Source organism: Pseudopodoces humilis, chromosome 8, assembly GCF_049639895.1.
Source record: "Pseudopodoces humilis isolate 2021_Gansu_Grassland_sample_001 chromosome 8, ASM4963989v1, whole genome shotgun sequence".
Taxonomy (NCBI): Eukaryota; Metazoa; Chordata; class Aves; order Passeriformes; family Paridae; genus Pseudopodoces; species Pseudopodoces humilis.
In genome coordinates this window covers 13,870,172-13,891,324 of record NC_142207.1, presented here as the reverse complement: position 1 = coordinate 13,891,324, position 21,153 = coordinate 13,870,172, and the positions used below count along the sequence as shown (strand labels likewise).

Genomic DNA, 21,153 nt, shown 5'->3' with positions numbered 1-21,153 from the left:
TGACTTCATTACTGTCAGTGCTCACTGGTGAAACGGAGAGCAGAGTTGGACTCACAGCAGTCATGGCTTCTCAGGAGTTTGAGTTGTTCTTGCCTAAAGCCGAGATGCCATCAAGAGCTCCTGTAGGCCTTTCTTACAGCACACTGAAAACCAGTGCACCAGGGAGCCAGTACTGGGCAGATCAGTCTGTCCTCATGGCCACCTGCCCATTGTAGGACAAATGGAGTCTGTTCTCTCACCCCCTCAGGTATGGTAAGTACGGAAAAGGGAGGCAGTGCTGGCCTGTTCTGTTGGATCATGTTCTCAGTAATTGATCTGCTCCCTTCCCAGTGGTTCTTTGGAAGGTTGCACATGCTTTAATTATGTATGCATGTCCTGTCAATGCATATTAATTGTGTTACGCTTCTCCTCTGCAGAGGGAAACTTGCCCGTGGCTGAAGTGTAACTAATGATGCCAAACCTTCTCTGGAGGCGTGTGGTTATTTATTTTGTTTTGTTTCAGTTCAGCCCTTCACCCCTTCCCCTCTCTCTTCAGATGGAGTTGATTGGACCCTGCTCTGTGCCAGTGGTTGTGATTTCCCCTCACCTTTGGTTTTTGTGACTAACCTGGTTCCTGTGTTTGGTTTTTTTGGGTGTCGCCGTCTGTGCTGTGGCCATGTGCTCACTTGCATGCAGTTGAGGAAAGGGCCTCCGGTGCCTCCGCCTCCAAAAGTCACCCCCTCCAAGGAGATCAAGCAGGAGAACATCATCAGTCTGTTTGATGACAATTTTGTCCCCGAGATAAGTGTGACAACCCCTTCGCAGGTTAGCTGCTATGCCCTGCCTAACTTTTCTCTGCCTCTGAACTCTTCCTTCGGACCTTTCTTCTCTTTGGAGGTGTTAAGCCATGAAACCTGGTCAGGTGAAGGAGGAGAGCAAGCTCAGCATCGGATCTCAGAGGGCAAAGGATTACTTAGGAGCTGACTTAAAGGGGAGAGTATACCTAAAAGGCAATAACATGTTGCCCTTTGAAACCTTTAATTTGTAGAAGAAACAGAAGAAATGTGCCTGGTCAAGATACCAGAAAGTAATCACTGCATTTGTTCAGCAGCAGTGCACGTGGATTATGACTCTCTTCATATCCTGTGGTGTGGTATGCTCTCTCCAAACCCACTGATCCTGAGTGTGGATGAAACATGTTTTTTCCTGCTCATGTACATCCCTAACTGCTGACCTTGGCATCTCTGTCAGTTCTGGGAGAAGAGAGTTTTGCTCTCTCTGTGCCTTCATCCATAGGCTTTGTGGTTTAAAGCCTACGTCTGCACAGGAAAGGCCAAAAGGGATCACCAAAGTTCTCTCTTCAAAAAGTAGCTGATGCAGTCAGATGGGCAGGACTGTGCCTGCAGTTAAGACAGCTGACACAGTCTGCCAGTATTGTCAAGTGGCACCTTCTGAAGCCCTGGAAAAGGAAAAGCATTTTCATATTACAAATTTTTTTCTTCATTTTCCCTTTGATTTTTGCCAGAGAGGCTATCCAGGTGGGAAGTTCTCTGTTGGATCTAGGAGAATGGCAGTCCTTATATAAATATAGGAGCCTGACCAGATTTCTGGCTGTATCATAAGACACCTACATCTACTTTATTTAAATATATCTATACATGTGTATATATACATGTGTATATATATTTTCCCCAAATGCTTGTTGAAGCACAAATCATATCTCTATCATCTGTGACTCATTCCCTAATTTCTCCTTGCATCACACTGCTCCATTGCCTCTGGTTTGCCACTTTCCACTCAGCTGCTGAGGGGCAGAGAGGGAGTGGGGAGGGAAGGAAGTCCATATTAGATTTGGCATTGCAATAGATAAAACACGCAGAGTGGAGAGATGATTTGACATCAGCGTTGGAAGGCGGGGACTGCAGGCGGCTGAGCAGCTCTTTATCATTTTCTGTGCTTCCTTCTCCTTATATTGTAATGGACAGTTCTGTCTGCCCCATGGTCTGTATCATGTATTTCCATGTGAATGCCAGCCCTTAGACATATTCTTCTGCACCTGATCAGTGCTCTGAGCCAGGATGGGATCTGCTGTGACTTTTGACCAGATGGGAGTTCTGGGGGAGGACTCGGGTTTCCAGAACAATCTTCTTTGAAGGTCCCAACAGCCCCTGGCACTCAGTTGCCCAGGGCTGTTCCTGTCACATGTCTTAGTTCCAGTGAGCTGTCTTGTGGGAGATTTGGGTAAAGGCAAGAGGTGTTAGCCCTTGCATTCAAGTCTTGAAGGACAGGTAAGGCTATTCCATGGCTGCAGCCTTTGATGTCTCACTACCAAATAAAGCTAAAGATTGGGGTTGTAACCTCTTTGGTGGGTGGCCTGGATGTGCTGGAAGAGCACACTAGAATTACTAGAAAGCCAGTTGATTTTTGCGCACTGGTCAGGGGTCATTACTGTGAGGTGAATTAGTTTCTTGTCCTCATCCTTGTGGATCTCAAAAAGACATGTTCATAAGGCAGAGAAGAATCTGTAAGAGAATTAGGGTAAGAGAAAATCAGAAGAGGTGAAAATGATGGTGGTATTCAGAGGACTTACCTTAAATGGTGTCTCTTGCTACTTTCCAGAAGCTTTTCCATTGTGGGATTTTGATACAGCTGTGGAGACCAACCTGCCAGATTTTGTTATTGAAAAGGTGGCTGAAGCAGTAGGGCCAGTGAGCTGGGAGGTCATAGGAAAACAGGGGCAAATCTTCCTGACCTCCCAGAGACAGCAGCTTCCTCTGAAGCTGAGTAGAAAGCAGTATCTTCTTGTGGTTAGATTAAATCTAAACCATCATAGTCCAGTTTTAAACTCTAATAACTTGTGTCCTTTGTAGTGGCTTCTTATTAATGGTAATCAGAAAATGCGGGATCACTGTGTTTAGGTAGAACATTAATCAGTCAAAGGAAGTTATTCTGCTGACTTTGAAGAAAGAAGCAAAGCTTCTCAAATTTATGCTTTTTTAGAAGACTTGTATATGTAAGTTTATGAGATGCCCAGAAATTAAAATAATTGAAAACAGCATTTTTGAACTGGGGAGGGATTCAAATCCCTTAGCTAGGGTGAGCTGTTGTATTTTGTATTTCTGATTCAGAAGGCAGGAGGAAGCTTTGGGAGTTAGCTCTGAGGTCTCTCAGACTTCCCTTCCAGCAGTTTGAATGGTTTTCTGACAGATTTTATATTCCTGAGTTAGGTTGCATGGATGGCAGCTCTTTTATATGTGTCTGAGGAAGTCAGTCTTGGTCTGTCAGTATGAAGGCAGCTGGGTGAGCTATGGGGAACAGAAACACATAGAAGAGTAGCTCTTCTGACTCATCAGTGGCAGTGATCCTTTTGACCATAGCAGGTCAGGTGCTCACACCATATCAGCTCATTTGGCCAGGTGGGAAGATGAATGAGCACTGTGGAAAAGGCTCGGATTTGGTTTACAGGGCCCCCCTGTGAGCTGCCTGTGATTGTGGGCACCAGGCAGTCAGGAGTCACATCCAGTGTTTGCGCTGCCACCATTTCTTCTGCGCTTGCAGCCTCAGCTCCGGGATGTCACACGTGCTCCCTCCACCGTGCACGCGCGTCTGTCTAATGCTCATACTACTTTTCTCCCTCGCTGCTGCCAAGTTTGATGCTCCTGGGCCCTTCCAGGAGGGAGCCAGCCTGTTGGATCTGGATTTTGATCCCATTAAACCAGATGCCACTGTGGGGAAGACCCCCACACCCGCCTCCCAGGTTGGTTCATATCGCCGTTCCTTTCCCTTCATGAGTGAAGTTGCCATGTGTGGTGTGACTTGCACCCACCTGAATGATAACATGGACCTGAGCTGTGGGTGACTGGGCCTTGGGTGTGGGTGCCCAGGATGGGGACCTTGGTCTTCTCTGCTGGATGTGTAAGTCCAGGAAGAATCAGGTGGCTGCTGGCCTGGCCACAGTCAGGCACTAGGTGTTTGTGGGGTGCTTGAGCTTTGCTCTGATAATCCACTAAAAGTATGTCCCTCCCTAGAGCAGCATCCTCTGTATGCTATATGTATTTAAGTTGTTACTCTGTGGACGGGAATTCAGCCTGAGCTCTGTGCTCCTGCTATAAATTGCTCTCAAATGGATTTTTAATTAACAGACATTTTGATAATCTGCAGTTACTTAAGATGAATGGATAAAAAAAATAAAGCTATAAATGGATATTCAAGTGATATGAAACCCTTTTTTTCCTGTGTATTCACAGCCTGCATCCATAGCTGTGAAACAGCTTCCTGCCTGTCACAGTGTGGTATCAAAAAGGAAGATGCCTAATTCTGTTTTGGCCTGTACCTGGTCCTGTCCTCTGTCAGAGGCAGGTGGACTGTGCCTCATTTTATGTCTGAAAGACTGGAGGCTTTGAAGTGCATCCTGAATATGGTTGTTGTCCTCACTGAGACTTTCCATTTTATATCTATGAACTGGTATTTTTTGCCTGTGGATGCCACTAAAATTTGTAATAAACATAATTGTGTTGTTTATAGTGCATCTCCAGTATCATCATATTAAGTAGGTCTGTATGGCATAGATTTTTGTAGGAATAAGACTGCTTTTGTCAGAGAGATCAAACATTAGGCATATGATTCTCCTAAATTAAAATACTCTCTCTGCAAGATACTAGATTTTATAATTTGATACTCAGCAATATGGCAAAACTATCCTTTTTTTTTGAACTTTATGTGGAGACATGGTGTCTACTAGCCTTCCAGGACAAGCTGCATATCAGGATAAGCTTTTTTTTTAAAAAAAATAAAATTACTTTTTTTTTTTTCCTGAATCACTGGTTAGAACTCAGATAATTGGTTATATTGACATAGGATACAAGTATAAATTTGACTTAAAATGGAATTATTACCCTTCCAGCAATCAACAAGTATTACACTAAGTGGGTTTTTCAAAAGTGCTCAGCAACAGCATATTTATTGTTCTAAACTAATTATTATTAGCTTCAGAAGTCATTAAAAGAGAGTCAAAAATCAATGATTTCTACTCGTAACCAAACTACAAAACATAGTGAAAACCACCTACTTATCAAAACAGTCAGATTTATTTCCTATAGGGTGGGCAGTATGGCAAAGTTGTTATGGTATTTTTACTACTGATCCAAAGACACCACAAAATCATAGAATGTCAAGGGGTTGGAAGGGACCTTAAAGATCTTCTATTCCCAGGGATGGATAGATTCATGTACTAATAGATATTTTCAAAACATGCAGAGATAAGTGCTGTTGAATGTGTATGTCTGCTTCAGTCTGATCAGTGTCTGTAATGTTTGTACTCGCTGAAATAATCATGTATAAATATGTTTTATTTTTGTTGCTCTTTGACATGCTTAGTCTTTACCTTGGGATTTATGGGAGGTAAGAAATTCATACAGCTTTTGTCTCTCATCATGTACTGTTCACGTGCTAGTGCCATCTCTGTTCACATGCCTGTCTCCTTTCCTTCACTGCTTCTCCTTCCTGCACACCCTAGACCAAAGTTGCTCTGTGTGCTGCTGGACCCTCTTACGCACCTTGTATGAAGCCCCAGGGCCAACCATGTTTGCAAGTCTAAGACTTACAATTCTACCAGTGCACATTGCCTTTCCCTGCTAACCCACTCGTCTCGCACTTGGCATAATGCTATGACCTTCACCTCATACTTAATACCACTGTGGCATCATCCTTGCTCTCCACAACACAGTATTTCTTAAACTCTCTATGTCCTGTTGGTCTTGAGTGCAGTGCATAAATATCCCAGCTGCCCCTCACCATTGCTGCCTGTACCATTAGATATATACACATCTGGAATTGTCTGTGGTGTTTGCTGTTCATTGACCATTGTTGTCAGAAAGGCTGATGTGAATTAGCTCACCCTGTGTCTACACTGGAAGTTAACTGCAGGCCCAAGGCTTGCCTGGCATCTGCCTCAACCTCAGCTTTGGAGCTTGCTGACAGGGAGACTCTGCACATGCCCTGCATCTGAGCAAAGACCTGACCCTCATTTATGCCCTCTCTACATATCTGGCCTGGGCAGGTCTCAGGTTGCTGAGATTAACCCCTTGAGAGATATTTCAAGCACAACTACTTTTGAGTCCCTCTGGACTGACAGTGCCAGCAGTGTAGACAGAAGAATGCTTGATCTGGATACTTAGGCCTGCTGCTGGAGCTGGCTGTATCCACTGAGTAAACTCATGGCCTTGGCTCATGCTGTGGAATTTAGTCCTGACAACCTTCCCGTTCCCAAGGGCCAGATCACCCGGTAGAGTTAGTACTTGGGAGGACATGGCTTAGTCCTGGCCTAGGGACTCACTGTGGCCATTACTCTCCTTCACGTGGGCCTAGGGGATGTCAGGAAGGAAGGTTTCCCCTGTGTGTTTTATCAGCCATCACTGTTTAACTTCTGTCATTCCCTTGTATGTGCATTGTCAATCTGTCTTTGTGGGGAAAAAGAGACTGGTTTAGCTAGGAAAAAATCTCATTCCTTTCAGGTGAATGGGTAGGGGTGAGGTATGACTGTATCTGATTGAGCTGTGCTTACAGTCTCGGCTGTAAAAAGTTTTTTTGACTACATCTGTCATCCTGCAAACTGATTTTACCCAAAGGAGAATTTGCTCAACCAGGAAATGCTACTAGTCAAGGTATTCACACTGTACCAATTCCCACCTTGGCATACCATACACAAAGAGCAGAGCTTTCTAAAGCTGGGGAATCTTCCTCTTCAAGTCTTCTGAAGTGTTTTTGTTATACATGTTCTCAGCTGTTGATGAGAAGAGACTTTTTTGGTGGTTCCTTAGTCCCATAGGCCATGAGGTTAACAACTGCTTAGAAACTTGAGTGCAGCAGAGCTGGCTTAGCTCTGCAGAGTGGGAAATGTGCATTTGGTGTTCATGATGCTGCTGTTGGAATAAGCAAAGCTTTTAAACCTGGTAACAGCAGTGAGCAATTCCTCTCCCTGTACTATCTTTCCATGACTGTAAATGCTTTTATAGGCCTCAGGATGCCCTACAGGTATATAAACTAAGAAAAATAGTAGCTGACATGAAAATGCCCTTTGTTGAAATCCAGAGGACTAATTTAGATCAAATTTCTCTGATTTTCCATACTGTTTATGCAAATTAGCTGCTTTAAAAAAAACCAATCCCAAACCCTCACACTGAGCTCCTTTTCACTTGTCTGTATAAAACTCATGCTTGGTCAGATAGAGCTGGCCTGGCATCTGTCCCGGTTTCAGTTTCACTGAATCCAAACAAAAACCTGGGAGTGAATCCAATTAAACAGGAGAATTCTTTGTAGCATTTCATATGCATATATTTACCTTAGCTCTGCCAAAGCTGCTGAGGGAATCCTCTGTAGGATGGGAACAGCTCTGCTCTTTATAATATCTTCTGGCAGTATAGGCATGTGGACATGAGGAAGGGTGTGATAGGGAAGGAAAGCATGTGTTAGATGACACCACTGGAGCAGCTGAAGGTAAAGTAATGGAATTTTATTAAATCAAGGATTTCTTTATTTATTTATTGCTGCTGTTATTAGAATGCTGCTTGGAGCATTGTGCTAGTAGCCAGATGGCTGGACATTTAAGGTTTACCATGGTGATTGCTTTACTCTGGGGTTTTGTAAGGTTGGGACTATGAGAGCTGCAGAATTAAGGAATATGGACAGTGCCTTGTTTTGAGTATGATTGTATTCAGGGGTACATGTGTCTTGATTTAATGCCAACTGGAAACTAAGCACCACACAACCCCTCGCTTGTTTCCTTCCCATTGGTGGGATGGAGGAGAAAGTTGGAAGAGTAAAAGTAAGAAAACTTGTGGGTTGAGATGAGACCAGCTTAATTAAAACAAAATAATCTTAATTGTAATGAGAAGGAAAATAACAGAGAAAAATGAAACCCCAAAAAACCCAAGTGAGGCAAATGAAAAACAATTGCTCAACACCAGCTGACTGATGCCCAGCTCATTCCTAAGCAGTGCTGCCAGATCAGCTTTTCCCCTAGTTTTTACATGAGCATGATGATATTTGGGATATCCCTGTGGTCAGCTGGGGTCAGCTGCCCTGGCTGTGTCCCCTCCCAGCTCCTTGTTTCCCCCAGCCTCCTTGCTGGCAGGGTAGCATGAGAAGCTGAAAAGTCCATGACTTGGTGTGAGCACTGCTCAACAACAACTACATCATCAGTGTTGGCAACATTATTTTCATCCTAAATCCAAAACACAGCCCTGTACCAGCTATTAGGAAGAAAATCAACTATCCCAGCTAAAGCAGGACAACACGTGTTTATCAAATGTATGAGGTATGTAGGCATGCTAAAGCTGGGTGTATCTATGTATTAAAAATGGCAAATCTTGGGAGTCTTTCCAGATGCTGCCTGGTCAGTCTCCCATGGGGCTCATTTGCAGCCTTGGTGCTGCCAGATCCAACATACTTCTGCATTGTTGCAATTTCTGGGAGGGGTAAATGAATATCTTTAATATTGTGCTAAAAAGAGTTAACCTGACTCCAGACAAAGGAGAATAAAAACTTGAAGTGCTGAAAGCCTGTCATAGGTGTTTGGTTGGTCTTTTGTTGTGCACAGAAACCCTGTTCCCAGGCTTTTTAGAACAGTCTTTTCCAGGCAGTGATTTGTGGGTGATATTGAATCTCCTTGGTGGTGACAGCTTTTGTGCAGTAGAAAGTTTCCATCAATACAAATGTGTTACACACCCCATCTGGAATATTCATAGAAAATTCTTAGTAATAGAATATTCACAACTCTTCCAAATTCACAACCCTTTGGGCCTGTCTGAAATTGAAGGGAGCGGAAGTTAGCGCAGTCCTGTTTGATTCAGTGCTTATGTCATGTTGATGCTGGGTCTGGACTAAATTCCATATCTGGACACATTATTACCATGCTCTTCTGTTTCTGGGTGTAGGCGAGTACTTAAATATTCTGTTATTGTTGATCCTTGGAAATAGACCATGGAAAGAGAGATCCTTGTTCTTTGGTGTACAAGAGAACTTGTATTCTCTTACAAGTGGGCAATCGAGATCTAACAATAAATACTGTGTGTGTGTAAAGTAGGTCTGCAGTTTAGATTGTGAGGAGAAAGAGGCACAAAGAATTTTTGGTGTTTTGTTGATTGCCTCTGAATTACTGCCTACTATGTGTCTGGAGTTGAGGGATTCTGGCTTTGTTGTGATTTCCATGAGTTGCAGAGAAAGGGGGAGACGGAAATGTAGGCAGACCCTTCAGTGTCTCACCTGTTAGTCAGCAGATGGCTCAGGCAGTGGCACAGAGCACTTGGGCAGGCTGGGCTGCACTTTGCTGTGCACATGTGTAGCTGGAATGAGAGTAACTTCCCACCGGGATGACTTTTGTATTGCAGCCTGCAGAAGCAGCCCGTGCAGGAGCTGAAGCAGCTGGATCAGAAGCAGCAGCTGGAGCTGAAGCATCTAAAACTGAAGCTGACTCAGGATCGGTAAACACCTCAAGGGACAGCAATCCCTTTTCTCCATCCCTTTCTTACACAGCACAGGTGGGAGGCTGGGCTGGGAAAAGAGCTGTGTAGCTGCTTGGAGAAACACATCGCTGCTGCTGGAGGAGTTACAATGCTCTTATTCAGGGATCAGACTTTGTTGTTGCATTTTATCTGTGTAATGCTTAGGGAGAAGTTCTGCTGGAAAATTCAGTGAAAGAATTGTCCCTTCACCCACGTTATAAAGTCAGCCCACAGCCCATGCTGTCCTAAGCTGTGTTGTCAGCTGGATTCCCCCTTGTTTGCCATTTACTTTACCTGCCCTGTCCTCTGGGCTCTGGCTGTGTCTCCTGAATATTGAGGTTTCATCTTTTTGGTGACACTGCTGCACTTTTAGGGGACAGGGGTAGGTCCCATCTCATGGCAGATTGGTGCCTACAGGCTGTCACATTTGAATTGTCTGTTCCAGGGGAGCTCTATGAGATTGCATTGTGACCACAGCAACTGGGAAATGCTGGGTATTATGGTCTCAGGAAACCTACAACTCATCCCTGCCTTTCTGCAGCCTTAGGCAGAGACAGCAGTCACCAGTCCTGCCTTCTCACTGCTGCCTTTGATGTCCCTTGGGGTGTTTTTATTGCTGACTGGTGTGCTGGGAAAACCCACTGAAGCCATGGGATAGTTGGGGTCTGGATCATCCAGGGTGGACTTGGAGCTTCAGTTTTGGATTCTCTTTTCTTAATGGCTTTTTTCCCTTCCTTGGCTGCTACTGTCTACTAGAGCTCTCTGCCTGCTGTTGTTGTGGAAACTTTCCCTGCAACCGTCAATGGCACTGTGGAAGGAGGTGCATCATCTGAGAGAGCTGACATGCCCCCAGGATTTCTGTTCAAGGTGAGTGTGGGGTTGTGCAGCATCAAGTTCCTGGTGAGGGTTTTTTCCTCCCCTGTGAGACAGTAACTGCCTTCACTCAGCATGGCCATGGGCTAAGCCACATTGAAAGGCAGAACATAAATTGAAGGAGAGATAAACTTTCCTTAGTTTGCAGCTCTCCTTCAATGCAGCTTCATGCAGTTCCAGATGTTTCAAAGGATTATGTAAGAGCATCAGCATCTAAAGGTCTTGTACTGTGCAGCAAAACCTGTTCTCTCTGCTGCAGAGGTTTCTGTCTTGATGGCGTTGGTCACAGACTCTGGGTAGGGGATAAAATGTTGTGCTCCTGACAGGAAAAGTTAAACTTTGGTACAAGTGGCAAATTGAGAAGAGCTGGGAACATCAGCAGGAACAGAGGACTCTGTTTTTGGGGAAGTTAAAAAGCCAGGATTAACAGAGAAAAGTATAGGACTAGGCTGGGAAGTTGAGTGGGTATTTTGAATATGCCAAAGATCACTTGCAGCAAAGGTGTGGAGGAAGGAGTGATTTTGGGTGAGGATAAGCCACAAATTTAATGTGCATAAGGGAGTATGGTAGCAAGAAAACACAGATCATGCCCTGAAAGTGAGAATTTACAGCATCTTACTGTAGGAACACTTCTCTACTTTAGTCATTCCCACTTTTTTCTGTGAGTTCTGCTGAAAGTGGAAGAATGGCAAAGCCCTGAGGAATGACAGGAGGTTCATAACGCTTAGTCTGGTTTCAGGTGGCATTAGAGGCTATTGTGCTCAGTGTTCCTCTCTTGTCCCTGCAGGTCCAGGCCATGCACGATTACACGGCCACTGACACTGACGAGCTGCAGCTGAAGGCTGGGGACGTGGTGCTTGTGATTCCATTTGAGAACCCTGAAGAGCAGGTGAGTGGGGAAGGCAGGCTGTGAGCCTGAGCCTGGTGGAGCCAAGGGGGTTACCTGAGCTGCTTCTTTCTTCACTAACAGTTGGCTGGCTGGATGCTGGGCCATTAGTTTGTGGCTGGGAGCTGGCAAGAGAGACGGTTGTCCTTGAGCTTGAGATTGGCTTCCTGCAACAGAGGGGAGGGCTATGCTTGTTACTGGAAAGTGGAGACATTATCCTGCATAAAACATGTGGAGTAGCCATGAGTTATTGTCCCTATCAGAACATTTGAGTCAATACAGTGGCTCTCTTGATTAGGGAGCCAAACAGAGCCCATACTTTGCCTCCTCACTTCCTCTAAACTTGATGCACATTCCCTGTGACCACTACAGCACAGTCTGTGGCATTGAAAGAAGTGACTCATACCTTATGATGTTTTCTTCTCTTTTTGACAAATGTGGTAACTCTGAGAAAAGAAGCTGGTGGTGGATGATGTCTTGCACTTCAGCACAGCAGTGGAGGTTCCCAAATGCCTGTGTTTGGTCAGGAGATGGCAGCAGAATCAAAGGCTAGAGCAGGTCTCAGATCCAAAGAGCAAGTCTTGCCGCCCATCTTCAACCTGAGTTTACTTGTTCATGTTTTTCTTTAATTTGAGCTGTTTCTAGAAGCCTTGAGTAAGTCCTCCTCACTTTCTGTGTTTGAGGGCACCCACCTGAAAGTCTGCAGCAGTTTTACTACTTTGATTGAGAGAGGTGGTGAGTTTATAAAATAAATGCTCACATCTCTATGTTTCTATTTGGAAAAGGAAGAGAAATCTCCAAATAGATTGAGCAGTCATCAGCTCTTTGGGTTTGGCCAAGTTCAGATAAGATCTGGTTTCCACAAGGGGTAAAGGGAAGGTGATGTAGTTCACTAACTCAGAAAATGTGGATCCTCTTTGTGGCCCAGCTGTTGGCTTTGTGAATTATGGAGGCAGACCATGCTGATGCTTGTGAAATGGAGCTATGAAATGCCAACCGTTCCCACACAGCTAGGGGAGGAAACGTTTTTGGGGAACAGGCACTGATCCCTTCTGGATATTCCCCACTGGGTGGGACTGCCCTGCACAAGCATTTGTGAGCATTTTCTTCTCAAAAAGCTTTCTGGATGGGAAACAGCCCTCGGTTTCTGTGGTAGGAGATGGTGTTTGTGGAGCAGATGGCGTTTTTGGATCAGAGTTTTTCATTGCCCTGTGTTTGCACTTTAGCTGGATGTGGGTGCAACAGCCATGAACTCGAGACTCTCCAAGCTGCAGAGGGTGAGCTCTGAGTGTTGCTAACATGACTCTGTAGCTGCACTGAAGCCCTCTAACCCTTCTACAGTGTATCCTGTGCTACAGCTCATTTCCCTAACCTCAACCATACCCAGCCAGGAGGTGCTGGCTGTTAACATGTGCATGAACTGTGCACGTGAGTGGAGGGAGCTTAGGATACTAGACTGATTCATGTCCCTACCTTGCAGCTTAGGTGTCGGTTTGTGGATACATCCAGGCCTGGGTTCATCTCTCTTGATAGAAGAAAGGGTTGAGGGCAGCAGCACTTCTAAGCTACCACTTCAAGTGATGTGATTTAAAATAGCCAAGGTGCCATCTGGGTCCTTGTGTCTAATCCCTACAGCCGAGGAGATCTTTCCTAGCAGGATGTGGTGGGAGTGATGCATGCATGCTGTATGGCACAGCACTATGTGCAAATGGATGAGCTTTGATGCCTGACGTGCTGTGAGCTGGAAGCTGCATTCTACACACTTGGGCCCCGTGTCTTTTGCCTCATTGTTTGTCTTCCTGATTTATGGCATGTCAATCCTTCTGCAGCCCCTGCAGCTGGCTGCTGCAGATGGGCTCCCATCTTGTGTCTTTCCCATGATGTCTCCGGAATGTTCCGATCTAAGGCAGCAGTCTAAGTGAGCCTGCAGGCTCTGGGAGCTGGGCAGCTCTCGTGCCTCACTCTAAACCATAGGCTGCCCCACTGCAAAGGAGTGGGGTGTGTGCATGCTAAAGGGGAGCTTCCATGGTAGCAGCTCCAAGGCGTGCAGAGATTAGAGTGGTTGTACACCTGAGCTGCAAGCTCAGTGCAGCCCTCCCAGCTTGAGTATCTTGAATACCTTGAATATCTCCCTCATCCCTAGGATGGAGAAGAAATCTCAATGCCAGACAGCCTGCAGGCAGAGGGTGGGAAGTCTGGTTTTGCTCATGAGCAAGTTCTACCAAGCAGGGTTCCTTTTGCCTGAGTGAAAATTCACCTGTGTTTATAGATGTATAGGTTGGAGGCTAGGGAAGCCCTTATTGAGAGACCTAAATCATGTAGCCAGAATTTGAGAGTTTTGCTCACGTCACCTTGCATCGAACCAAACAGACTGCTGAGTTTTGGGAAGATGGGTTGGGTTCCTCAGCTCCCAATTCCCACAGATCGGGATTTTGGCATAGCAAATAAAACTCATTTGCCGGTACCACCTCCAAAATGCCGATATCTGGGCGCTCTAACTGGAGCAGGGATGAGCACCTCCTGGGGCTGATTCATCCTTTCCAAAGACTTGTACCTGAGATGAGTGAGGTGAGTTACACATTGGAGGTGCCTGTCTCTTTTATGGCTATGGAGAATGCTAGACCCCTCGTGTGTGCATTGTGAAGGGTGCAACAGGTGATCCCATCCTGTAGCTCTGGAGTCTCTTTTGGCAAAATTTCTCCTGCTTCAGTGAGTGTAAATTATGACATGTTTCTGTTACACTTGCTTATTTTTTACTAGGTCTGCACAGTCTGGGTCAGATGGGAGCTTTGTTATGAACTCCAGTGAGATGTAGCTTTTTATCTGTTTAAAAGAAAACAAAACCATTTTTTCCTTCTCCTCCATACTCCTCCTGGATTGTCTCCAAGCCAAATAAGAGCATGGCTTTGGTAATGCCTTGACACCTTCTTAGTCTGCACTGTGTAAGAAAAATCCCTGCTCACATCTGTCCCTTAGCATCTGATCTCTGTCTTCTCCTCCAGGACGAAGGATGGCTGATGGGTGTGAAGGAGTCTGACTGGATCCAGCATAAGGAACTTGACCAATGCCGAGGGGTTTTCCCTGAGAATTTCACGGAACGGGTGCAGTGAAAGTTCAAGCCCACCAGCTGCATTTCTGCTGGAAGAAAGCAAGTTTTCTGGTAGATAATTGAAAAAAAACAACAAAAGCAAAAGAAGAGAGAATTCTGAAGGAATAGAAGCCTGAAAAAAGTCAACTTAAAGGGTGTGTTCTTATCAAAGGGCAAGATTTCAGGAGTTTATTGAAAATCAAAGTGTTATTGAAATATATACATATTAATAATAATAAGGCAATTCAGATACCCTCTTCCCCTTTGGTTTAAACAGCATTTGGATTCAAAGGACTGATGCAGAAGCAACTCTGTGAGGTTCTCCAAGTACTGCATTGACTGAATGGTCAGATGTCAGTCTGATTCCTGGAAAGGCAGTATTTGTCGAACGGCTTGAGACTAGAAGCTGCATTTGCTCTTGGGCAGGTTAATCTGTTTTGTCTTGAAGGTGGCTTGCATGGCAACCATAAAAATTCAGCCTTCCCTACATCTTCAACCTACAGTAGGCCAAACTTTCTGTTATGCTGTTGAAAAAAAATTTAGTGTAATAGTGTTCACCACTACAATGTATGTGTGTGTGTGTGTATTTTATTTTCTTCCTTTAAAATAATGTTACATAAACTGTGATTTTATACATGTAAAGATAGGAGAAACTACATGGAAAGGGCATGAAGAAGGTGAAATGTGTGAAGTTGTGCTCAGTCCAAAGCTCTTGCAAATGCAGACACCTAAATTCTAACAGTAGTGTTGGCCTGTGAAATCCTAAGGGGAATGGACAAATTCAAGAAGAGAAACAAGACAAAACGAACAGATGCCATTTGGATGTCTCTGAAATTTAGGACAGGGAATCCTCTAACACATACATCCCCTTCCCCTAACCCCTCAAAAAACCAAGCCCAAACCTATTGGTGGTTTCAGAAGAGCTTAGATTCATGTAGATGGAAAATAGCTCTAAAATCTACTGGTTAGAAAATTTGCTTTTAAAGACAGAGATAAGGGAAGAATTTTTTTTTTTCTGTAAGTATATCAAAGAGAAAACACTGATAAAAAACAAATTACTTTCTGTGCTTTTCATTGGCATTGTTTTTTGTGGAATTGTATTTCTTATTTTCCTTTGAAGAGTTCTGTAAGTGAAATATTGTTAGATCAGCTTTCTCCAGTGCTGTGCTGATGATCAAGTTAATCTCTATGAAAACTGGACTCTTGAAATGCTTGCTTAAAATGGCTGTGTGACTTCATGCTATTGTAATGCATTAGAAAGGAAGGCAAGAATATCAAAGTGTCAGTGTCAAGAAGACACTCTGCAGTCTAATACTGATGCTGAGTCCCTTCCTTTACCTTTCCTTTGCTTCTGTTTTTGAATTTTGTTTTTTTTTTAGCTTAGACAAGCAGATGACAAGGCTGTTTCTAAGTGCATATTACACTTGTTAATATAAGCCGGTCTGACTCTCCAAGACTCTAAAGTCCCACAAAGGTACTTTATAAACTTTACTTGAATACTGATGCAGCTGGCAAGCAAGTCAGGCTATTTTAATTTTTTACAGCTTCCCCTCCTCCCCATGATCATTTTGCCCTGAAGGGATTTTTAACAGTGAGGTTACGCCGTGCTCAGGATCATTCTGAAATAATCTTCCAAACTGGAGGGAGTTGGCTTTTGTCAAAGCTGCACAACATGCTGACAGAGTACTGAAAATCTCACCTTTTCAAATCTGTTTGGATTATTTGTAGAGTAACAGAAAAACATTGTAGGGCAAAAATTGTGTTTTTTTTAAAAAAAACCAACTTTGTTTGGAGGAACAGATCTGATTTTGATTAGAAAATATATTCTTATAGATGCAAGTATTGTTGGAGTTCCTCTTGCTTTCAGCTTGGGAGATGATCCATGCTAGTTATTACAGCAATGTAACAGGCATTAAATCTGTCCTATATACCCAAATCCCTTCTCTTTTTTAAAAGAAAAAATGTGCAGGAATTTATTTTCCATCACTGTTAGAAACCCCAATTGTATTCAGGAGTAACGGCTCACAATACAGAAGGACTGGACTCCACAAATTATAGTATGGTGAGCTGTTTCTTTAGAATACTGCCCTGTTTGACTTTTTTTTCCTTTTTCATCAGGGTTGTCTTTATTATTACTCTTTTTTGTTTTTCAAAGTATCTATTTTTATGCATTTTTGATTCCCATTACTCCTTTAAAGATTATTCATATAAAAAATATACATTTAAATATACATAGAAATATATATATATTAAAAAGCGGGTTGATCCAATTAACATAATGCTGTCAGCTTAAAATGTTTATTTTTATGCAAAACCTGTGGATAATAGCTTTGTTTTTTTAAGAAAAGGACAAGATTCTAAGTTACCAGAGCTGTGATTTTTGTCTTGTAGTAACTGTTCTAGACCATTTAGAAAACTGTGCTGATACCTAATTTATTGTGGGATTTTTTTTGCTGTTGTTGTCCTCTGCTGTGCTTGAACCAGATGACTGTCCCAACAAAGATCCTTGTAAGGCCTTTTCATTTTATTGAGCTTGCAGAGCAACTATCCAGTACTGTATTGTCCCTGCAGAAGTGGTAACACTCTGCAAAAAAGGGATGTTGTTTTTCAGGTCACCTGAGTGATGCTCCAATGTTTCTGGCGGGGAGAGTGTTATGTCTCTCTCCATTTGCTTCCCCTGACCCCAAAACCCCCAGGTCCCCTTGCTTTAGAGCAGGTTTGGGTGGGTTACCTGGATCTTGCATTGCTCACAGATAAACGGTGTCAGCACATCTCAGTCAGGTTCTGAAAATGCGGGATCAGACCCACAGTTTATAAATTGCCTTATGTGAAAGTAGGATGGCATAGCAGGAAACTTCTAGATGGCAGTGTTCTTTAGAGCCAGGAGATCTGTCTCCTGGGTCGTTCAGCCCCTTGTAAACAGCCATGGCTTCTCCCATTTTCAGTGTTTTTACGTCTCCTAAATACCTTGATTCTGGTTGATATTACCTGGTGAAACGAACTTCCCCTTTTCTTTGGTTTAGATCTGAATCAAATAGAAAGAGGGACAGTAAACTTCCCAAGTAGGCTGTGCCCACCTGGTTTTTCAGTTTGCAGGCTGAACTGAAAAATCTGAGAAAAAAACATAAGGGTGACCTGAGACAATTTTGTTTTTTTCCATTTCTCAGTGGAATGAAAAAGGGAAAAAATTAAACAAACAAATGAGTCCTTTCATACCAAAAAGAAACATTAATTCCTAGGGTTGCATTTTAACTTTTTAACAAATTTTATGTCTTGGGCTGTAACAAGTTGCTTTGAAGCAAAAATGTGAAACCTGTTTTGAAAATGCTGAAAGAAAATGTTTTAATGTTAATAGTCTTTTTGCCTTTTTTCTTAATCTGATGACTGGTTTCAGTTAATTCTAAACTGTATTTTTTTCCAAATACATTATCCACTGAAGAGAACCCAAAGAAGCCCAGTTCTGCTCCTGACAGATACACTGGACACATTTCAGGGATTACTTGGTATCTGACACATCAAAGCTGCTGTTTTCCCCATTTAATAATCTCTCACTTGATTGTTCTACTGGGTGAAAAATAAAAGCATCTCTCATCCTGTGCCACCGACTGGTTCTGTAGCTGGCCTTAGAAAGACATTCTTACTCAGTTGGCTTCAAATTTTTATTTTTTTTTTTCAGATCTTTGGTTACAGATTTATGATACTACTCCAGTTTGAGCCTAATCCTAGTATGAGGTGGGAATTAATATTTACCCAACTGATAAAAAAGAAGTAAGGCACATTGCTTTTTTCCCCTTCTTCTATCTTAGCAGTGTCAGTAATATATCTATTTGATAGAATTAAGGAAAGGTCCCAGGGCGAAGAAGAGTGTGGTGTTCCAGGTGAGACTCCCACATACTCTTTGCTATTTTCCATGGGCATTCCTCAGCTGTCTGCTTTTATCACCTTTGTTTTGCTTGGCTGTTGAGGTGATGCAGTAAATGGGGTTGTGCAGATTCATTTCCAGCTGCTCAAAGCTGGTAGTGCTTCGTGTAAATTGTGCCACAGTCCTTGAAGCTTTGTTCACTGTTGCAGAATCCGTTCCTGTCCCAATATCCTAAGACTGTGGCCAAGGCAAACAGCACCAAATGAAACAGGACCTGGAACAGGAGTGAGGGCTCCATTTTCTACCTGGAAATGGGATGTCAGCTCAATTAGGTTTTGCTGTAGCCCCTTGGAGGGAAAAGGCCCAAGGCTAAGGAGATGGGGGAGGATGGAGGGATGGTCCATTATCTTTTTCATTTTGGGTTGATGCAATGACTCCCTCACCTCTTAGTTCCAGGGAGAAACTACATAGGGCTGAGAACAAAATATGAATGGCCAAGAAGCGTATGTTCAGTCTGATAACAGGTGCTTCTTGCCTGCCTGTGGCACCGAGTTCAGAGCATCCTGTTTCCTGCTCTGGGCCAGACAGATGCAATGTTCTGCCACAGATATTTTGGATGCTGTGCAGTCAGTGCCCCAAAACAGGGAATGTCCTTGTCTGAAGGATGCAGAGGTGTCTCTCAGCCCTTTCTAGGAAGACCTATGGATCTCCCACAAACAAGGCCTGTGTGCATCTAACACAGCCACCTCTGATTTCAGGACCTGTATGTGTCTTTCAGCACTGGCCCCATTCTCCAGCTCCTCTCACTTCTCAGTCTCTCCCATGCTCTTTGAGGATGATGGCAGCATCAGGTACATCCCACCAGCCAAAAAGTGCAAAGCTAGAAGGTGCACAAATATGTCCATCAGCAAATCCTACATAATGCAGCTTTGATAGTGCTGAAATCAGGAAAACAAGCAACAGCTTTGGGCTGCCAAAGGGAAGCTACTCCTTGCCACACAGGCACTGTCACACCTGGTACTGATGCAGACACCTCTCTGCTTGCATGCTCTGGTTCACACCTTTTTGCGTAACTCCTGATGGAAAGGAGTCCTGGGTGGTGCTCAGAGCTGGATTGTGTCACCAGCCCTCAAAAAACATTGGGTCTAGTTGACACATGGGGGCTGAGAATTAGAAGGCTCTTCTGGAAATTTTGCTTACTAAACTAAATGGAGAAACTACAGCTGTGAAGACTGGTCTGTATAAGCCTGTACTTTGATGTGTCCTATGGCTATAATTCCTTCACCTCCTTTTGCAGCTTATTCTGCTAATTGTGACCCTAGTCTGCATTTCATGTAGAAGGTCCCTACTTGAAGCTTGCCAGATGCAGTCCTGGGCTTATTGCTTCTCTAGCTGAATTAAGTGGGAACGACTTTGTCAGTGTATTAGCAATCTCTTTTCCTTCTGTTAATTCAGTCTTGAGTTTAATCACAATGACCTGAAACATGTTTGGGGGTTGAGTGGTTTTTTAAATTAATTTTTGTTTTGTTTAAACAAAGCTGAACAATTCCCATTGTATTTAGAGCTGTAATGCCCAGTTCCACAAGTACTAGATGAATTTGTCCCATCTTGTTTCTTGGTGATGTTCAGAAATATAATTTGTGTCATCCTAAATCCTGCGTCAGTTTCTCTCTCTATTCTTTTCCTCCCTTTATATTAAGAAGCTGAAACAATTCAGGACATTTTTTTTCCCCACGGAGGTGAGTAGCTTCATAGATTTTTGGTATCCAGGCACCTTTAACACTGAGAGTTCTTACAAACACATGGAATGGAGAGGGTGGTGTTGGTCCTTACAGCAGCAGAGTAAGCTCCTGTAGCAGCCACCTCTGTTCCAGTTGATTGTGATGCCAAATGAATGTAGTAAAAGGAAGGATTTGAGATCTTTCCTTTCTATTAGCTACTGACCCCAAAGTGATGTGACCTTCATCCTCTAAGGCAAGTCTGTTGGTGGGACTGTGACACCGCAAGGGCACTCTGTGCCACCTGGCCAAACTTTTCTCAGCTCCCTCTGGCCTGCTGCCACACCTGTTTGAGCTCAGTTTCCAGGCTGGCTTTGGGTTCTGCTCTTTAAATTGGACATTTCCTTTGTAGGTAGAAAAGGGGTGTTTGTGCCCGTCAGCCACAGGGACTGAGGGACAGGATTAGAGGGGTTCACAATTCATAGCTGACTGGTTTTGGGGCCACTTTCTTGGATGCCTGATTCCAGACAGGCTTGGCACAGCTGCACGTGGGACTCGGCGTGTAAATAGCAAGTGCTGGCCAAAGGCCAGACTGGGGTCTGATGTAAATTGCTGCCAGTTAGCACCTTGATGGATGGACTGCCAGAGTTCTCTGCTTTAGGATGCAGCTCCACAAGCCCCAGAGCCAGCTCAGGGAGCTGGCCAGGCTGTGCTTGTACCATTCCTTTGCTTCCAGACAGCCTGGAGGGTTTAGTGCCTTTTAGCCTCCCACCTCTATGGCATTGGGATGGACCTGAGTCACATCTTGTTGCAGAGGGAGAGCAAGAAGCAGGCTGTGCCCCTGGAACTGTCACCTCAGTTGGTGACTCAGGCTCTGCCTTGGTGTGGTGGCTCCTGTGAGGCTGAGCTGGGCCAGCTCTGCTGCAGATGGAAGCTCACAGGGCAGGAACAAGACCCAGAGGTACCCTGTGCATGCCTTCTGCTTGTCCTGCCTTACAGTTTCATTCCCATCACCTAGAAATTCAAAGGAAATGGGAGGGGAGAAGACGGATGAGTGGGAGCAGCGAATAATTCAGTCAGTCTCTGCTCAGCTGCATAATTCATTCCCAGTGATGTTTTGTTGCTCCAAAGAAGCAGCACTTGGTGTCATTGCAGGCTGTGGCCACATAAACCCTGGCAGCATATCGGGAGCAGGATCAGGCTCAAGGGGCCCTGGTCCAACCTCAGTGGACCTCATCACATTGAGG

General features: G+C 44.1%; 1 protein-coding gene across 15 annotated transcripts in view; it reads left to right on the top strand.

Annotated features, from left to right (window-relative positions):
• The window catches only part of BIN1 (bridging integrator 1), a 93,416-nt gene extending 73,575 nt beyond the window's left edge, over positions 1-19,841 (top strand). For 5 of the 15 annotated variants that reach the window (XM_088058467.1, XM_088058465.1, XM_088058473.1 and 2 more), the window contains 8 exons: positions 676-804; positions 3,629-3,736; positions 5,356-5,379; positions 9,366-9,458; positions 10,236-10,346; positions 11,140-11,241; positions 12,465-12,515; positions 14,241-19,841. In XM_088058467.1, coding sequence (XP_087914593.1) covers positions 676-804; positions 3,629-3,736; positions 5,356-5,379; positions 9,366-9,458; positions 10,236-10,346; positions 11,140-11,241; positions 12,465-12,515; positions 14,241-14,348 — 726 coding nt within the window. In that variant the 3' untranslated portion in view covers positions 14,349-19,841. The remainder of the gene's footprint in view (positions 1-675; positions 805-3,628; positions 3,737-5,355; positions 5,380-9,365; positions 9,459-10,235; positions 10,347-11,139; positions 11,242-12,464; positions 12,516-14,240) is intronic. The other 10 variants (XM_088058466.1, XM_088058472.1, XM_088058468.1 and 7 more) reach the window with 3 other exon arrangements.
• The last annotated feature ends 1,312 nt before the right edge of the window (positions 19,842-21,153 follow it).